Here is an 18807-nt window from a genome sequence, read left to right on the forward strand (position 1 = left end):
CTCTCTACCTACTCCACCACACCACCTTTTTACAATCATAGAAAGAGTCCCCACCTTTCTCCACCACTATGAAGGCAGAGCCAGTCTCCCTTTATACACACACACACACACCCTGACAGCCTGAAGCTGTTTTGTAGATCTGTTTTTTGGTTTGTTTGCTTGTTTTTCTTTTAAACCTTCCCTTGTTGTTCATATCTTTCTGAGTTCCTTAACACTGCTTGCCTCAGTTTCCTCATCTGTGAAATAAACTGGAGAAGGAAATAGCAAACCACTCCAGTATCTTTGTCAAGAAAACCCCAAATGGAGTTACAGGGAGTCAGACACAACTGAAAAATGACAACAATAACTGTTGTTCATATTACCTTGATTTCATTTCTGGAAGAACATTCAGGATTTAGGGACCTGTAGTATGACTTGCCCTAGAAGCCTCAGACCTCTCAGTGAGAGTACTTATTTAAGGCCTGGTTCTCATGACTGGGACAGAATTAAAATTAATTTTACTGTATTAACTGTCCCATAAGGAGTTGGGGCAGGGGCGGATGGTATAAACTAACTAGCAAATGAAATCATCTAAGTAAAGAGCACCATTTAAGTATAAGCTCTTATTGAGTGAAAAGATATAATAATTGCAACTACTACTGGACAGTAAAGTAGCTGAAGATTTATAACCTACAGATCTTCAAGAATAAAACACAAATCTTTATTCTATGGAAATAATTCAGATATAATTCTTTTTAGAGATAGCAGGATAAACCAGATAACTCTGTCTCAAAGTCTTGATCAGCTTTGGAGTTTGGGGATTTTTTTAATCAGCAACAAATACAAACATTTTAAATATACAAAGAAAAATAGGATTTTACATGAAACCATGAACTGCTAAATGAAGTTTTAAAAATATACTATATTAAATTTTTCAAGGTCATAACAAAATTGCTCTGTCTGAACTCTTTTTTTTTTTTTTTGGTGAGGCAGTTGGGGTTAAGTGACTTGCCCAGGGTCACATAGCTATTAAGTGCCAAGTGTCTGGTCTGAGACCAGATTTGAACTCAGGTCCTCCTGACTCCAGGGCCGGTGCTCTATCCACTGTGCCACCTAGCTGCCCCAAGCCTCTTCTTACCTTTCCAATTTTCTTCTACCTTCTTGTAATCCAGTCACACCCTCTTTGCTGTTCCTCACACATAACACTTCATCCTTACTTTCACTGGCTATCTCCCCATGCCTGGAACTCTCTTCCCCCTCATCTCTTCCTCCTGGCTTCCCTGACTTCCTTTAAATGTCAGCCAAACTTCTACCTTCTGCTAGAAGACCTTCTCCAGTCCTTTTTACTTAGTACTTTCCTTCTGAGATAATTTCCAATTTGTCCTGTATATATCTTGTGTACAATTGTTTGTATATTATCACTGTCCCTCCTTCTCCATTAGACTATGAGCTCCTTGAAAGCACTGGGTTTTTTTCCCCTTTTTTGGAACCCCAATGCTTAGCACAGTGCCTAGCACAGACCTCGAGGCCACTTGTGGCCTTCTAGGTCCTCAAGTGCAGCCCTTTGACTGAATCCAAACTTCACAGAACAAATCCCCTTCACAAGAGGATTTGTTCTGTAAAACTTGGACTCAGTCAAAAAGCCGCTACCCAGGAACTAGAAGGTTACATGTAGCCTTGAGGCCACAGGTTACCCACCCCTGGCCTAGCACATAGTAAGTGTTTAATAAATGTTTATTCCCTTGGCTCAACTATCCCTTTCTGAGCTTCTTTTTGTCTTCTGTTCCTTTAAAAAATATATTTTATTGGTGTGGGGGTTTTTTTAGCATATCGATCACTACCTTCTAACTCAGCATCTCCTGCCTGCAGATAGAAGCCTTCTTTTGTAACAAATATGTATAGTCTAGCAAAACAAAGCAACACATTGGTGATGTCTGAGAAGGTTTATCTGATTCAGAGAAACATGGAAAGATTTGTATGAACTGATACAGATTGAAAGGAGCAGAATCAGAAAGACCTATATAATGGCCACGAGAGTAATATAAAGGAATATGGCTTAATAAATTGTTCTCTGAAAGTCAGAAAAGACATTAAGTTTATTTACACAGTAGGTTGTCCTCTTAGTTCTAATAAGCACATATTCTTTGAGCCCCCATGCTGGTCCAGGCACTGTGCTCAGTATTTAGAGATAGATAGATAGATAGATAGATAGATAGATAGATAGATAGATAGATAGATAGATATACACATTATAGATAGATATAGATATATGTCTAGAGATACATACATGTATATACATATGTGCATACACACATGTCAGTGTCTATATACACATGTACAAATACATACATGTGTACACATGTAAAGATAAGTAAAAGTAGTCCTTGACCTTAAGAACTCTACTTATAAGCCACTTAGAGAAGAGATAACTCTCTGAAAAGCAAAGTTCCCAATCTAAGGGGATTGACTGTATGATATAAAATTGTAGGATATAGAATAAAATTTATAACCCATTTTCTCCCTGGGACAAACATACCACACCATATTAAGAAATAGCATTGGGAGAGAATCAAGGATGACTAATGTATTTAGGTCTCCATTTTTCCTGAATGCTAAAGGATAGAGTTTTAGATTTAGAGTCAGGAAGATGGGTTCAAACTCTCTCTCTGACATCACAAACAAGCCTCTTATTCTCTCTTTACTTCAATTTCCTCATCTGTAAAATGGGCATGATAGCATCTATATACAGCCCTACTTCATAGGGTTATTCCAGGGTGCCAGTGAGATAACAAATGTACAGCTCTCTGCAAACTAGAAAAGTGCTCAATAAATATTGCCTATTAGTCTGTTCTTTACTAGTGGGTTTAGAGAAATGGTCTCAGGTATCATTGAATGGCACAGAACAAATCCTTTTATTAAGGGGATTTGTTCTGTGAAGTTTGGACTTAATCAAAGGGCTGCACTTGAGGACCTAGAGGGCCACATGTGGCCTCCAGGCCCCAGGTTCCCCACCCTTAAGTCGATTCTTGCCCTAATTCACCTTGAGTGCCATAACTCTGACAGGCCAATAGAATGAATACACCAATAGAATATTTCACTTGATAACCTGAAAGAATCAAGTTCCACCCCCATCATATCTGAGAAGGTACAGAATCATAGAATCTGCATTAGAAGGGACCTCAGACTTCAACTAGTCATTCCCCAAATCTGAGCAAGAATTCCCCTGCATCTTCCCAGAAAAGTAATCATCAAGTCTTTGCTTTGAAGGCTTCCAGGAAGAGGAATTCACTATCTCCCATGGGATACCATTTTGCTTTTGAATACTTTTAATTGTTAGCAAGTTCTTTCTGTGTGAAGCTGAAATCTGCCTTTCTCTCCTTCTACTACATTCATTTCTTAAGAAAGAGAGAAAATAACAATAGAAAAAGTTAAGGAGAAAAGTGATGCTAAAAACATCAACAGGCTCTTGTGTATTGGTTTCCTTACTTCCAAAAAGACAACAGTCTTTCTGTGTCTTGGCAAAGGCTATTTGGGTGAATTAGATTTCTGGAAACTTCATTTTATTTTCAAATATTCCTTGGTATGTGGTAAAGAATGTTTCTGCAGAAAGAATAAAACAATCAAAACTGAGTACTGGGAAATTGTAATGACCAAGCTTTGCCCCTAAAGAAAAAATCCAAAAATATACCTCTCCCCTACTTTTTGGAGAGCTGGGAATCGATGGATGTGAAACAATACAGATAACAGCAGATATTTTTTAATGTTGGTTAGTTTTGCTGATTTTTTCCCCCCTCTTCTTTACTTTTTGTTATAAGCAGAAGTGTGCTGGAGCCTGCTCAAACCAGGGTGATTGTTAAATTTTAAGTGTATGAATTTACAACTTGGAAGTTGGTAACACTACAATTCCAGACTTGGTTTATTGTTTTGTTGATTGTCTAGACTGAAGAAAGTGATGGAAAAAATGTTAATACTGTAGATTAAACTTTTAAAATGTGGTCTATATACAATTGTACCCCCCCACAACCTGTTGTTAAATATTTACCAGCCCACCTCTGATCATAAGAGACTGAGAATAGGGCAAGAGGGAAGTAAGGGAAAGTGATAAATGCAGGTGATTGAAAAAACAAAAGATGTCAAAAATGTATTTTAAAAATAAAAATCTCTTCTAAAAGGGAAAAAAAGACTTTATGGAGCATTGCTCACTGTGCGGGGAGAACTTGGGTCATTAGGTTAGTAATACAGGTTGTGGCTGTTATTATTGTTTATAAAGAGTACCAATGACTTCATAGATGATGTCTTGACTTGCAAGTGAATTGGATTTAAGTGAGGCAGCGCTGTACAAATTCATCAGCCTCACTCTCTCCTCCAAAGTCATCAAAATCCAGGGGCAAGACAAAGGTCAAGATGGCTGGCAAATGGTCCAGGATATAGTGGGTGACTTTGGCCTTTTTAAATTAATGTTTTTCTCAGCATTTGGGGAAAAACTCTTGAATAGACGATATTCATTCAGGAAGTCCCCTGCTTCTTTAAATCGTAATTAATCAGCATCATTTCTTAAGAGTCTTCAATATTTTTCATAGCCTAATTCTGCCTTCTCAATGTGTCTGTTTCTTGCCAGGTTTGGTCGTAAGCTGAGCCTTTTAATTACAATTCTCATAACTGCTGTTTCGGGAGTACTCATGGCCCTTTCTCCAAGCTACACCTGGATATTAATCTTCCGATTTATCCAAGGACTGGTCAGCAAGTCTGAGTGGTTAATAGGCTACATCCTGCGTAAGAATGCATGTGATTACAGCTGTGGGAGTAGGAAAAACATGGCCTTCAAAAATAAAGCTGGAAGGGTGGGAGGGAGTGTTGGAAGAACCTAAAATGAAGAATGGTTATATCTTGACTGATCACAAAGAAAAAAAAATCTCTAATTTCTAAATAATTGGTTTTTTTCCCACCTGGAAGAAAAATTATTTCCTCCAAGCCCTCTTGACCAATTTCTGTATTCTTTCTATAAAGAAAAATTCCATACATGTTGAGGAGGTAAATGAGAGAAAAGATCATCACTCCTTAAGCTTGTCTTGATAAACATCCGTTTTATTATTAAAGCCCTTTGGAATTTTTGTATTTGGTTTCCCAGAGTGTTACATTTGTGAAGAATTTAGCCTACTGTGCCCATTCAAAGAGAAAATAGTAGGAAAACAGGAACCCCTGGCTGTTATTCAACTCTGAACTAGAAGGCTATATTTGTAAATCTCTATATTTATTTGGCAATGGGTGAAGTGGAGAAGTTGCCTTGGACACTGGGAGGTAGGTTCAAGTCCCACCTCTGACAAATATTGACTTTGTGACCACCTGAACAAGTCATTTAACTCTCTTAAGACTGTAAGTTGTTGAGAAGGTGCCAACCTACATGGGTAGATGAGTTTCTCTTTATACCAATGAAATCACAGGTGTAGTCCCTATCCCTATACTTATTTCTCCATATAAAATATTTTCTGATACACTCAATTATCCCTCAAATTACAGACAAACTGAGAACAACAGAATTCAAGATTACATAACCAGCTACTTATAGCACTAGCAGAAGAAATATTTTGTTTGTCATTCAGTCATTTAGTTATGTCCAACTCCTCGTGACCCTACAGACTATATTATGCCAGGCCCTTCTATTATCAGCTATTATACTGTGCCCTAAAAACTTGAATCATGTTCACTCTCCAGTCAGAGCAAGAAAAGCTTAAATATGTGAAGCCCAAAAGCAGCAACGTTTTGATTCTTCCAGGAATATCAACAACAACAACAAAAACCCACTGTCCCAATCTAAGAATTATGTGTTCTCAGAGAGAAAGCCAGACAGTTTATGAGAATTTACTGCCAGTATTAAGTTAGAAACTAAGTAAATTTATTTTAACATTAATTCTTGTGAATTGCCCTCAACATTTCATCCCCCTTAGCTACATTAAAGTAGTTTCTGCATGGTACAAACTTTTGGATATGACATAATCTTATCAATGTATTACAACCCGGAAAGATGAAGTTGGTTAATCCTTCTACAATAGCATAGTGTACATGTGTGTGTGTGTGTGTGTGTGTGTGTGTGTGTGTGTATACACACACACACAGTATATATTGTATTTGTGCATATGTATATGTGTATATATGTATGTGTACATGTGTATAGCACGTATATGGTGTATATATGTATGTGTATAGTATATATAGTATACATGCATATATATGTGTGTGTATATGTATATTGTATTGTGCACACATACACATACATACCTGGTCATACTAATGATGAAAATTGTGCTGAGGCGACCTTGCAAGGCGAAGGGAAGGTAGTTTGGTTTTGTATTTTATCCTTAATATTGAGGAGCCTGTAGTATAAATTTAAAGGTCCCAAGTAAAGTTTCAAAAGAATAAACCCCCCCTCTGCCTTCAATCTATCACTTTGTGGAAACACCCTTACCTTGAATGTTGGGAGACAGAGAACTCTTCCTCACAGGAGAGTTGCCACCATCACCATTCCCGCACCATCATTTATTTTTAAAGTCTCTCTGTCTAATGGCTTGTTCCTTATTGCCTATAAATAAACATGCCCATGCCTCACCTGTCCTGAAAAAACCCTCACTTGATCCTTCCACCCTTGCAATCATCCTTTATCTCTTCCACCCTTTGTGGCTAAACTCCTTGAAAAGGCTGTCTAGGATAGATGCATCCACTTTCTCTCCTCTGACTCTCTTCTTAACTCATTATACTCTGCATTCTGACTTTACCATTCCACCAAAACCACTCTCTCCAAAGTAACCAATGATCTCTTAGTTGCCAAATCCAATTGCCTTTTCTCAGTCCTCATTCTTCTCCATCCCTCTGCAGCCTTTGACACTTAACGGCCTTCTTCTCCTTGATCCTATCTTCTCTCTAGGTTTTGGGGCACCCCTCTCTCCTGGTTCTCCTCCTACTCATCTGACTACTCCTTCCTAGTACTCTTTGTGGGATCCTTCTCCAGACGGAAGGCTCTAACCACAGGTATCCCTCAGGATTCTGTCCTGGGTCCTCTTCTCCCTCTATTCTACTTCACTTGGTGACCTCATCAGCTCCCACAGATTTGGGTACCAACCCTATGATGATTCTTAGATCTACCTAACCTGCCCCAAACTCTCTGCTCACCTTCAACCTCATATCTCTGCCTTTCAGACATCTCAGTCTAAATATCCAGTAGACATCTTAAACTCAACATGTCCAAAACAGAACTCATTATCTTTCTCCCAAGCCTTCAACTTTGCCCCTCCCCATTACAATTGAGGGCAATCTCATCCTCTCAATCCTTCAGGCTTGCAACCTATATGTCCTGCTGATTCCTCATTATCTCTCAACCCCCCTCTCCCCCATAACCAACCTGTTGCCCGGGCCTGTCAATTATTGCTTTGCCCAGTTATGTCTCCCTTCTCTCCTCCAGCACTGCCACCACTCTAGTGCAGCTCCTCATTGCCTCAAGCCTGGATTATTGCGATGGACTGCTGCTGGGTCTGCCTACCTCAAGTCTGTGCCTACTTCAATCCATCCTACATTCAGCCACCAAAATTATTTTCCTAGAGCTCATGTCCAACTATGTCACCCTCAATAAACTCCAGTGGTTCCTTATTTGCCTCCATGTACCATTTGGCATTCATAACCTAGCCCTCTCCTACTTTCCTGTCTTCTTATAACTTACTTCCCTCTCCTACTCTTCAATTTAGTGACACCCAGCCTTCTGACTGTTCCATGAACAAAATATGGAATCTCTTGTTCCAGTAAACTTCTCTCTCATCAACTCTGCCTATCGACCTCCCTGGCAAGACGTTCCTAACCCCTTTTAATTCCAGTGCCTTTCCTCCCAATTATCTCCTACTTAGCCTATATATATAGTTTGCTTTGTATATATTTGTTTGCTCTTTGTCTCCCGAATTAGACTGTGAGCTCCTTAAGGGCAGGGTCTGTCTTTTGCCTCTTTTTATATTCCCAGAATTTATTACAGTGCCTGGCACATAGTATGTGCTTAATAAATGTTTATTGACTGACTGCTTAGGATTCCCTAACACAGTAGAGGCTTATGGAGATGGTATATTAGTCACAAAAAAATGAAAACTTCATTTTGGAGATAATTAGAAGTAATTTACAAAAACTTTAATAGTGGAAGTTAATTTGGTTTGCAGATGGTTGTAACTTGAAATATGTTAGAGTGACAAATCTCCAAATTAAAATCAGATTTTTAAAAAAGTTTCTGTGGCTTATTGAATATCTTTCTGGAATATTTATTTGTTTGTTTTTAGTTTTAAAGCCACTACGCCTAGTTTCATGTGTAGTATAGGATAGTGGATAGATAGGCAGCCTCCAATCCAAGAAGTACTGGGTTCAAACCCTACTTCTATCACATTCTGGCTATATGACTTTGGGCGAGTCACACTCTGCCAAAGCTAAATGGCTGTCTAAGCCAGGGGTGTGGCCTTTTGACTGAATCTGATTGGGGACTCACTTGAGAACCCAGAGAGCCACATGTGGCCTCCAGGCAACAGATTCTCCACCCCTGGGTAAGCCTATAGAGAAATTCTGATATCATCTGGTAGGAATTTCCTCATCTAGGAAGTTTTCTTCTCACCTCTATCCCTACAGAAACATAAATCTGAACCCCATGGATTTAAAATTCCTATTCACTTAGACATTGATTTACCTCTGGTATTTTTGAAGAAAAAAAAAAAGGAAGGGGGTGAGGGAGATTTGCCAAATATAATCATGGTAAAAGAAATGCTCCAGTAATTTAAAAGCACTGCTTTTGAGTATTTGTTTAGATACAAATTATGTATATGCTATTTTTTTTTACCAGACCTGTGGATTTTAATCTGGATATAAGGAACTCCCAGTGAGAAAACTTCCTCTTCCAATGCAGAAGAGCATTTGCTTTACAATTTATGGGCTTAAGGAGTTACCTAGGGCACAGGTGTCAAATATAAGTGCCAACAGAGCCTTGGGAACCCAATGTAATTGGGAAATATTTAACAAAATAAATAAAAATACAATAGGACATAGCTAATGTTAATATGTGGTTTTCTAAGTCAACAGTGGCAGCTGAGTGGCCCCTAATTTCTATTTGGGTTTGACACCACAGGTCTAGGGCCATTGGGCCCTATATGCCTTCCACGGGGTTCCACAATCAGTTAAGTATTAGGCACAGTGAACCCAAATGTTTTGGACTCCAACGCCAGCTCTATCTACTAGACGACACTATCTTTTAATGTCATTCTAAACTTCCTTACGTATTTAGGCACAACCTTGTATTTTTAGCCTACTTTAAGATATCACATGTATTTAAAAGTAAGAAAACTAAATTTCTTTACAAAATTTCTTTTCAATATTTCAAACTTTTCACTAATTCTGACTTGTCTTCTTGGAAGCAGTTCATGGGAATTAGTGAAATGTCACAGTATTTAATGGAACAAGGGTGATGAAACTGGCCAGGGGCATTCTGGCTTTATGGGGATGGACAAGTATGTAAGTAGTAGGTTTTCCATTCCCATCGGCCAGAGCTCTAAAGGCCCAGCTCCATCATTCCTGTCATTTTAGGAAGAACCTAAACTCCAAAGAACATCCAAGATTCAAGAGTCTCAAGTGATCTCATAAAGCTCTTAGAGAGGGAAAAATGTAGGGGGTATTTGGGGAGTTCTACTTGTTTCATTATTAAAATGTATCAGTGACCCTTTGTCTCAGATCACCCTGGAAACCAGCCATTTGCTTTTGTTTTCTAGTGACTGAATTTGTCGGCATGAAGTACCGGAGGACTGTGGGAATTTGTTACCAAATGGCTTTCACCGTGGGCCTTCTGATTCTGGCAGGGATTGCTTATGCTCTGCCTTCTTGGAGATGGCTGCAGCTCACGGTTTCCCTGCCCAACTTCTGCTTCTTACTCTACTATTGGTAAGACCCTCTGGGAATGGAAAGGAGGTCATTTTCATATTTTTCTCTTATCATATCTGGTCCATATCATATCATATCCAGTTCAGGAGCTCTGTGCTAGGAATTATAAGACTGTATTCTAATCCTGAGCTGCAGGGAGCCCCATTCCATGCTAGAAGACAAAAAGCATGCTGTTGGATAATCATTTCCCCTGGGACTACATGTTCTTTTACACAGTGATTAAAATGTTAGGTGTCTTATTAAGGCCTGAATAGCCATAGTGGCTACTTGGGGGGGGGGGTGGCAGAGAGGACTGAAAATTGCTTCTAGCAACAGCAGTACAATCATGGTTGTGAACACTCCAGAAAGACTCCCCTCCCTCCTCTAACGGCTCAACTATCTCCAATACCTCTGCTTTTCCCTCTAGCATCTAGAGTAAGGATTCTTAACCTGGGGTACACAGACCTCTACCCCCAAGTGATCCAAGGATAGATTTCAGGGTGTTCATCAACTTGGGTGAGAAAAAAATACATTTTCATTTCCTTTATTCATGAATTTTAAAGAAAGTATTTTGAGAAGGAATCCGTAGGCTTCCCTAGATTGCTAAAGGTGTCCATGACACATATACAAAGAGGCATGCTGAAGGGTTATCTCTTGAGAATTTCTTAGAGGGACTCCAGGAGCATCAGATACTACTGGTTGTCCAGAATATATAAGGAAAGGAGATGGCAAGATCATCAACCTAGCTCAGGTATCTTGATCCCCACACCGGTCTTGATTTTCATAGTAGCTCCCCCTGCACATAGTTGCCTAACCTAAATTTGATTTTTCCACAATTGTGGGACCCCAATTGTATATAAAAGGAGGCTCCTGATCACATAAAAAAAGTAGAAAAATCCAAGCATTCTTCTTAATTAAAGAAAAATTTAGCTGGCCTCAGGAGTCATGAAAACATGAGTTCAAATGTCACCACTGATAACACAGTTGGCTCTAAATAGGTCACTTAAGCTCCCACTTCCCTGAGGCAATTGCCTAAAACCACGAATTGCCAATACTTATGGATCTGCATCGATAAAGGGAGTGTGGGTGTATGTGTGTGTGTGAGTGGGTGGGTGCGTGGCACACTTGCACTTCCTCACCTGCAAGCTTCCTGATGAAATCACAGGACCAGGGAGTAACAACTTCCAATATCAGTGAAATAAGGATATTTCCCTAAATTTTCTCCACCCACATTTCACAGAGAGCACTGAACATCTGACTGGAATTTTGGTGTTAGCACTAGAATTTTCCCCACACTTGGCCACCTGGGCAATTTTCCATTTGGCATTGCTGGACCACAGTTCAGTGCTGTTTACACTACAGCACATTCTCACTTCAAGTAGCCTCATTCTTCTTGCTGAAACATCTCCTCCAATACTTACCTTTCTTCAGTTCTGCCATCTTGCCACACCAACAGGCATCCCTATCCTTTGGGTATGTCTCTCTTTCACATACCCTGATGAATTAGTGAATCTGCCTCCACCCCAGACTTAAATATCACCTCAGATTTACCCCCAAACACACACAGAAGTTAAGATCAGACACCTAGCCCTGAAAGAGACTCCAGAAATCACCTATTCCATCTACTCTCATTTTATTTTTAGATAAGGAAACTCAAGCCCAGGAACTTTTAAGTGAATCCACCAAGATCATATAGCAATAGTTGTGGTTCAGTTGTGTCTGACTCTTCATGACCCCATTTGAAGTTTTATTGGCAATGATACTGGAGTGTTTGCCATTTCCTTCTCCAGCTCATTTGACAGAGGAGGAAACTGAGGCAAATAGGATTAAGTGACTTGTCAAGTATCACACAGCTGCTAAGTGTCCGAGGCTGAATTTAAACTCAGGTCCTTCAGACTCTAGGCCCCAGTGCTCTATCTACTACAGCATGTAGCTGCCCACATAAATAGTAAGCTTCAGAGATACCATCATGCCATTTTTGCCCTCTATTTTCATATTGACATGCACTTAATGGAAATTGCTTCACAAATTTATGCTTCACAAATTCATTGTTCCAATGAATCAAGCGGTGAATAGATTTAAGACAGTTGCTTGAGTGCATGCACTTTTGATGGTGAGCCAGTAACCTCATTTTCCCATGTGCTAAGGATGGTATACCACCCAAGAACATGATGTGCTCCTGGATCCCACAGAACATTGTATTAGTGAGGTGAGAGGTTCTTGTGCTTCCATGGAAAGTGTTCACACTTCAGGATTACAAGGTTCTGTGAGACTTCATACTACTCTTTTCCTTTTTGTTTAGCATCTCTTCCTACACTTTTTTCCTACTTCCAACTTCTCTTAATCTAACTCCCTTGGGTTTTCATCTTTAAAACTAACAAACAAATAAAAAAAATGCTCAAATATGTATGTGTATTTGAGGTACTACAGTGGAAAGAGCACAAGATTTTGAGTCAGAGAACATAGCTAAATGGGCCTTAACTTCCTTAACTGTAAAAATGAGGGAATTGGATTAGAGTTCTTGAAAGGTCCCTTCTGGCTCTAAATCTGTGACTATTGAGTTCGAGATGTCTTTTGTTGTTGTTGTTTTTCAGTCATATCTGACTCTTCGTGACTCCGTTTGGGGTTTTCTTGGCAGAGATACTGGAGTGGTTGGCCATTTCCTTCTCCAGGTCATTTTACAGATGAGGAAACTGAGGCAAACAGGGGCAAGTGACTTACAGCTAGTAAGTGTCTGAGGCCAGATTTGAATTTAGGTCTTCCTGAATCCAGGCCCAGCATTCTATCCACTGAGCCACCTGGCTGAGATATCTAAAGGATATCCAATTTGAAATGTGTAATAGGTAGGTCATGATGTGGAAATGGAACTCAAGAGAGAGACTGGTTTGGATATAGAGATCTTGTAGGCATCTGCATAAAGAAATTAATAGTGATGGTGATGTAAGAGTATGTGTGAGAGATAGAAATGAGAAATGAGCGAGATCAAAGAGGAGAAAGAAAGAGAGAAAGGAGAGAGAGAAAAGAGATAGAGAAAAGAGAAAGAAGAGAGGAGAGAAAGAGAGAGAGAAGAAGAAAGAAAGAGAAAGAAAGAACTGAACCTTTAGGTACATCCACAGTTAATGGGTATAACAGAGATGTAAATCCAGAAAAGGAGACCAAGAAAGAGCAGTCAGACAAGTAGCAGGAGAATTAGGGCGAGAGAACAGTATTACAAAGTCCCAAAGAGTATTGGGGAGGAGAGGGTAGTCAGCAGTTTCAAATGCTGCCAAGAAGTCAAGAAGGATGAAAACAGAGGGGAAAAAAGACTGTTAGATTTGGGAATCAGGTCATTGATAACTTTGGCAAGAGTGGTTTCAGTTGAGAGTTATAATTAGAAACCAGATTACACAAGGCTTAGAAAAGATTGAAAGGAGAAGAGTGGAGGCACTAAGCTTTGTTCAAAGAGTTTAGCTAAAAAGTGAAGGAAACAGATTGTCAGCTAGCAGGTTTGGTAAGATATGGTAAGAGGTTTTTTTTAAGAGTAGAGGAGAGTTGGATGAGAGGCAGCTAAGTGGCACAGTGGATAGAATGCTGGGTCTGGAGTCAGGAAGACTCATCTCTTCCTGAGTTGAAATCTGGCCTCAGAAACTTTAATAGCTATGTGGCCCTGGGCAAGTCACTTAACACTGTTTCCTCAGTTTCCTCCAACTGCAAAATGACCTGGAGAAGAAAATGGCAAACCATTCCTGTACCTTGCCAAGGAAACTCCAAATGGGGTCACAGAGTCAGAGAGGACTGAAACAACTGAATAACAACAAAGTTGGACGCGTTTCCAAACATTGTAGAAGGAATTGGAAGATAATGTGAGATTAGGAACTTCTTATTAAGATGGCAATGTGAAAGGCCAAAGAAGAGCTCGGTCCGTCCAAGTAAGGTAGGGATGATGATCCAGCAAAGGACGGACATGCCAAGGGACTGGAGGTTATGGTAAGAACAAAGAATAGGTTTAGAGGTGGTAGGGCACAGAGAGAGAGATAGAATGACAGAAGATTGTGATCAATTCTCATATGATGTGGACTCAACACTCTACCATCCTGGTTGCCTTCTCTGTACACCCTCCAGCTTATCAATGTCGTTAAACCATGCTGCCTTGAACTGAGAGCAATGATCCAATTATAACCTGGAAAAGTGAGAGTACAGGGAAATTATCACCTCCGCTCCTGGAAGCTATGTCCCTCTTAAAGCAGCTCAAGACCCTCATTAGTTTTTCTGGCTGCCATATCACATTACGCCTTCCTCCTGAATTTTCAGTTCACTGAAATCCCCAGATCCTTTGCAAAATAACTGCTGTATAACCCATGCCTCTTCTGGCTTACATTTGTGGGGTGGATTATTTTTGTATCCAAGAACAAAACTTTAAATTTACCCCATGGAAGCTCTGATTCAGTAAGCCCAATGCTTATCAAGATCCTTTCAGATCCAGTCTCTGTTATCTAGTGTATCCCTCCCAGCTTTGTGTCATCTGAAAATTTGGTGAGCATACTATGTGTGCCTTTATCCAAGTCACTGATAGAAAATTAAATAGCATGGGACCAAGTTCAGATCTCTGGGGTATTCCACTGGAGAGCTCTCATCACACTGACGCTGAACCATTAACAGTCACTCTTTGAGTCCAATCATCCAACCAGTTCTGAATCCATCTTCAAAAATTCAATTCAATGAAACATTTATTAAGCACCTACTATGTGCATGCCAGGCACCAGGCACTATGCAAAAATGCTGGGGATGCAAATAAGAAAAAGAAAGATAAGAAAAAGGAGCTTAGAATCTAATGAGGGAAGTCAATATACGAAAGGAGGCTGAAAAAGGAATAGGGGGCTACCAGGAGGTACCTGACAGGGGGGCATGGTATTTGTGGAGTTCAAACCAAGCAGAACCACTGAAAAGTTTTGAGCCCTCTATAAAGGGAGGGTTTGGGAGGATGTTATTGCTTCACCCTCCAGCCCTCCAGTCAAGGGGAGAAGCTATTGAGGGATCCAAGAAGGGGTTGAGGATCAAAAATGGAGTCAATCTGCATGGTGTGGAGATTTCAGGTGATCAGTTTAGCCTGGGGAAAGTTTGATGCTCCTGAAGTCCACAGCAAGCAAAGCCGCTTACAGAAAACGTCTGTAATTGCATTGCTTTATAATTCATGTCTTTATATCTCCATAAGAATAGGACAAGATACTTTCTCAAAACTTTCCAAATCTAGGCAAAGTATAGCCTCGGCATTCCCCACAATCTACTAGCTTAATAATCCTGTCAAAAAAAAAATGCAGTTAGACCTGTCCTTGACAAAGCCATGCTGACTCTTTGTAATTACCACTTCCCTCTCTAGACAGTTCACCAACCATCTCTTTAATGATCCTTTCAAGAATTTTCCCAGGAGCTGAAGTCATCAAGTTCACTGCCTGTATTTTGCACTATCTGTTCTCTTCACTTTTTTGAAAATCCAGACAATTGCTCTTCTCCAATTTTATGGTATCTCTTCATTTCCATGAGACTCTGAATCATTAAGGGAGGGGGTAGCTGGGCGGAGTGGATAGAGTACTGGCCCTGAAGTCTGGAGGACCTGAGTTCAAATCCAGCCTCAGACCAAACACTTGACACCTACTTGATCCTGGGCAAGTCACTTAACCCCAATTGCCTAAAGAGAGAGAGAGAGAGAGAGAGAGAGAGAGAGAGAGAGAGAGAGAGAGAGAGAGAGAGAGAGAGAGAGAGAGAGAGAGAGAGAGAGAGAGAGAGAGAGAGAGAGAGAGAGAGAGAAGAGAGAGAGAGAAGGGATAATGTCTTGGGTATCAGTAGAAGACAGACAGACACTAGGGTATGGATTCAGTGATAAATTTGCAGAGGAAGAGACGTAGAGTCTGGAAGTGGCAATGAAGAAGAAGGAGTTTCTCCTTTACAATAGAAGAAACTGAGGCCCAGGGAGTTTAAATAAGTTGGCCAAGGTCATGCAGACTGTAAGAGTCCAAATTGGAAGTCTGTTAATTAGTTCTTCTTACTTTTTGAAGAGGCTGTCTTGGCATATTAGATGAAGACTTAAGAACTCTGGTCAATGTAATGACCACCCATGATTTCAGTCATTTGAATAGGGTTAAGGTTATTTTCTTTAACTGGTCAGTTTCCAAGTTCTGTCAATTCTACCTCCATGGTATTTTCTTGCATCTCTCTTCCCTTCTCTCCACTTACATGCCTAGGATCCTAATTTAGGACTTCATCAGTTTTCACTCAGACTATTGTAATATTCCCCTAGTCTGCCTCTCTGCTTGCAGTCTCTCCCCTCTGTAACCCGTTCTCTATCACCTGACCAAAAAAATATTCTTCTTTAGGTGCAGGTCTTTCCATGTTACTCCCTTCTTCAAAAATGTTCAATGGCTCCCTATTGCCTCTAGGTTAAAATATAAATGTCTCAGACTCTCAGTTTTAAGACACTCTATAAGCTATCTTCAACCTAACTTTCCAGTTGATTCTTGCATCATATCTACTTCCCCTACACACACACACACACATGCACACACACACACATACACACGCACATACATATGCTTTCCCATTTCTTAAACTTTACATTCAGTAGACAGACACCTAGTTGATCACCAATTTGACATTCCATCCCCTGCTTTTGTGCATTCTGTTAAGCTATTCTCTATGTTCTAAACAATTCCCTCTTCATCTCCACTTTTCTCAGAACCCTCGTCTTCCTTCAAAGCTCAGTTCAGAGGTCACTTCCTCTGTCAGGAGGAATAATGGTCCAAGTTATGTTAACTGACATTAATTATTTTGTTTTCTACCTAATAGTTCTTTTCTCTTATACTTTGCTGCAGGTGCCTTCCAGAATCTCCCAGGTGGTTGATCTCTCAAAACAAAAATGCAAAGGCCATGAAAATTATTAAGCACATTGCAAGGAAAAATCAGAAATCTCTGCCAACCTCTCTTCAGGTAGTTTTTGTATCTTACCTCGAAAAAGGTGGGAAAGGAGATGGGAAGGAATAGTTATAATTGGTGTTTGTGGTAGCCAGGAGGCATGGAATCATAAAAAGTCTTATTATCCAGTCCTATCGTTTTATAGATGGGGCAACTGAGGGGAAGTAGCTTGGTGCCAAGGTCACTCAGTGACTTAATGGGCAGATCCAAGACTTTAACCTTGGTCCCCAGGGCTCTTTCCATTATATTATGTTGTTATCTAAGATGCTTACCATTTTTCATTTTAGCATGAGCTCAGGTGACATGAGCAGGATATTTAGGATATTTTATGGAATTGTAAATTAAGCTAGATGCATGCTTACATATGAGGACCATCCATTCTATACCAATAACTAAACGATTTCAGGGCTTTCAGTACATTCGAGATTAATTTATGGAGGTACAGATGAGGTCTAGGCCCAGTAGGACCATTCTGGTTTCCATGTGTCTCAGCAGGAGCTAGACTAGAGGAGATATAATTAGGTGGACTGGTCTGATTTAATGGGAGTCTTAGGGTTAAACCATACAGGTTCAATTCTCAGTCAGTCAACAAGCATTTATTAAATGCTTACTGTGTGCCAAGCAACGTGCTAAGCACTGGGGGCAAAAAAAAAAAAAAAAGACAAAAACATGGAGCCTACTCTCCAAGAACATATATCCCTGGTACTTTGCCCAGTGCCTGGCACATAGTAGGTGCTTAATAAATGCTTACTGACTAAACTACATGCTAATAGGAGAGATATATGCAAATAACTGTACATATAAGTGTACATGCAGTATAAATGGAAAACAATCTCAGGGGAAAGCTAGGTGGCACAGTGGATAGAGCCACCAGCCCTGGAGTCTGGCAGATCTGAGTTCAAATTCAGCCTCAGACACTTATTAGCTGTGTGACCTTGGGCAAGTCACTTAACCATGTTTGCCTAAAAAAATAATAATAATGTTAGAAGGAAGGCACTGACAGTAAGGGGGACCAGGAAAGGCCCCCTACCCCACATTACCTCCCCCTAAAGAAAGTAGATTTTGATCTAAGTATTGAAGGAAACCAGGGAAGCTGGGAGGTAGAGATGAGGGAGGGGATGGGGGATCAAGACTACAAAAGCAGAGAGTCTGGAGATGATAGAAAATTGTGTATGAGGAAGAGCAAGTAGACCAGTGTGTTTTGATCAGAGAGTGCCTGAAGGTGGAATAAGTGTATAAAGATGGGAAGAATTGTGAAGCATTTTAAATGCCAAACCCCCAGGATGTTATATAAAATCATGGAGGCAATAGAGAGCTGCTAGAGTTTGCTGAGTGGGATGAGGGGAAGATCCTGATGGAGGGAGAATGAGGGGGAAACATGGTCATGGCTGCACTATAATAATAATAATACTTTAAATCATATTATATAATTATATTATAATATTCATAATAATTATATAATTATATAATAAGATTTATTATATAATGTTATATAATAATTGTTATATAATTATATAATAATTATAATATTATAATAATTATTATAAATAGATAATATAGGGGCAGCTAGGTGGTGCAGTGGATACAGCGCTGGTCCTAAAGTCAGGAGGACCTGAGTTCAAATCCAGCCTCAGACCAAACACTTGACACTTACTAGCTGTGTGACCCTGGGCAAGTCACTTAACCCCAACTGCCTTAAAAAAAAAAAGATAATATAATGGTACATTTACATAATACCTTATGGTTTACAAGTGCTTTACAAATATATTTTCTCATTTTATTCCCATTACAACCTTGAGAAGTAGATGCCGTTACTATCCCCATTTTAAATACGAAAAAACTGAAGCAAATGAAGGTTAAGTGACTGGCAAGGCCATACAGCTGGTAAATCTCTGAGGCAGGAGTCAATGTAAGTCTTACTGACTCTATCCACTCCACCATGTAGCTTCCACCTGAAAA

The 18807-nt window shown here is 39.8% G+C and overlaps 1 protein-coding gene across 1 annotated transcript in view; it reads left to right on the forward strand.

The window, feature by feature from the left end:
* Positions 1-18807, forward strand: part of LOC110208614 (solute carrier family 22 member 2-like) — a 42451-nt gene that overhangs the window by 7014 nt on the left and 16630 nt on the right. The window contains exons 3-5 of the mRNA XM_020986739.2: positions 4598-4752; positions 9756-9924; positions 16749-16863. Of these exons, the coding sequence (XP_020842398.1) occupies positions 4598-4752; positions 9756-9924; positions 16749-16863 (439 nt within the window). The remainder of the gene's footprint in view (positions 1-4597; positions 4753-9755; positions 9925-16748; positions 16864-18807) is intronic.

The sequence above is a fragment of the Phascolarctos cinereus genome, unplaced genomic scaffold (assembly GCF_003287225.1).
Source record: "Phascolarctos cinereus isolate Bilbo 61053 unplaced genomic scaffold, phaCin_HiC Scaffold_5;HRSCAF=322, whole genome shotgun sequence".
NCBI lineage: Eukaryota > Metazoa > Chordata > Mammalia > Diprotodontia > Phascolarctidae > Phascolarctos > Phascolarctos cinereus.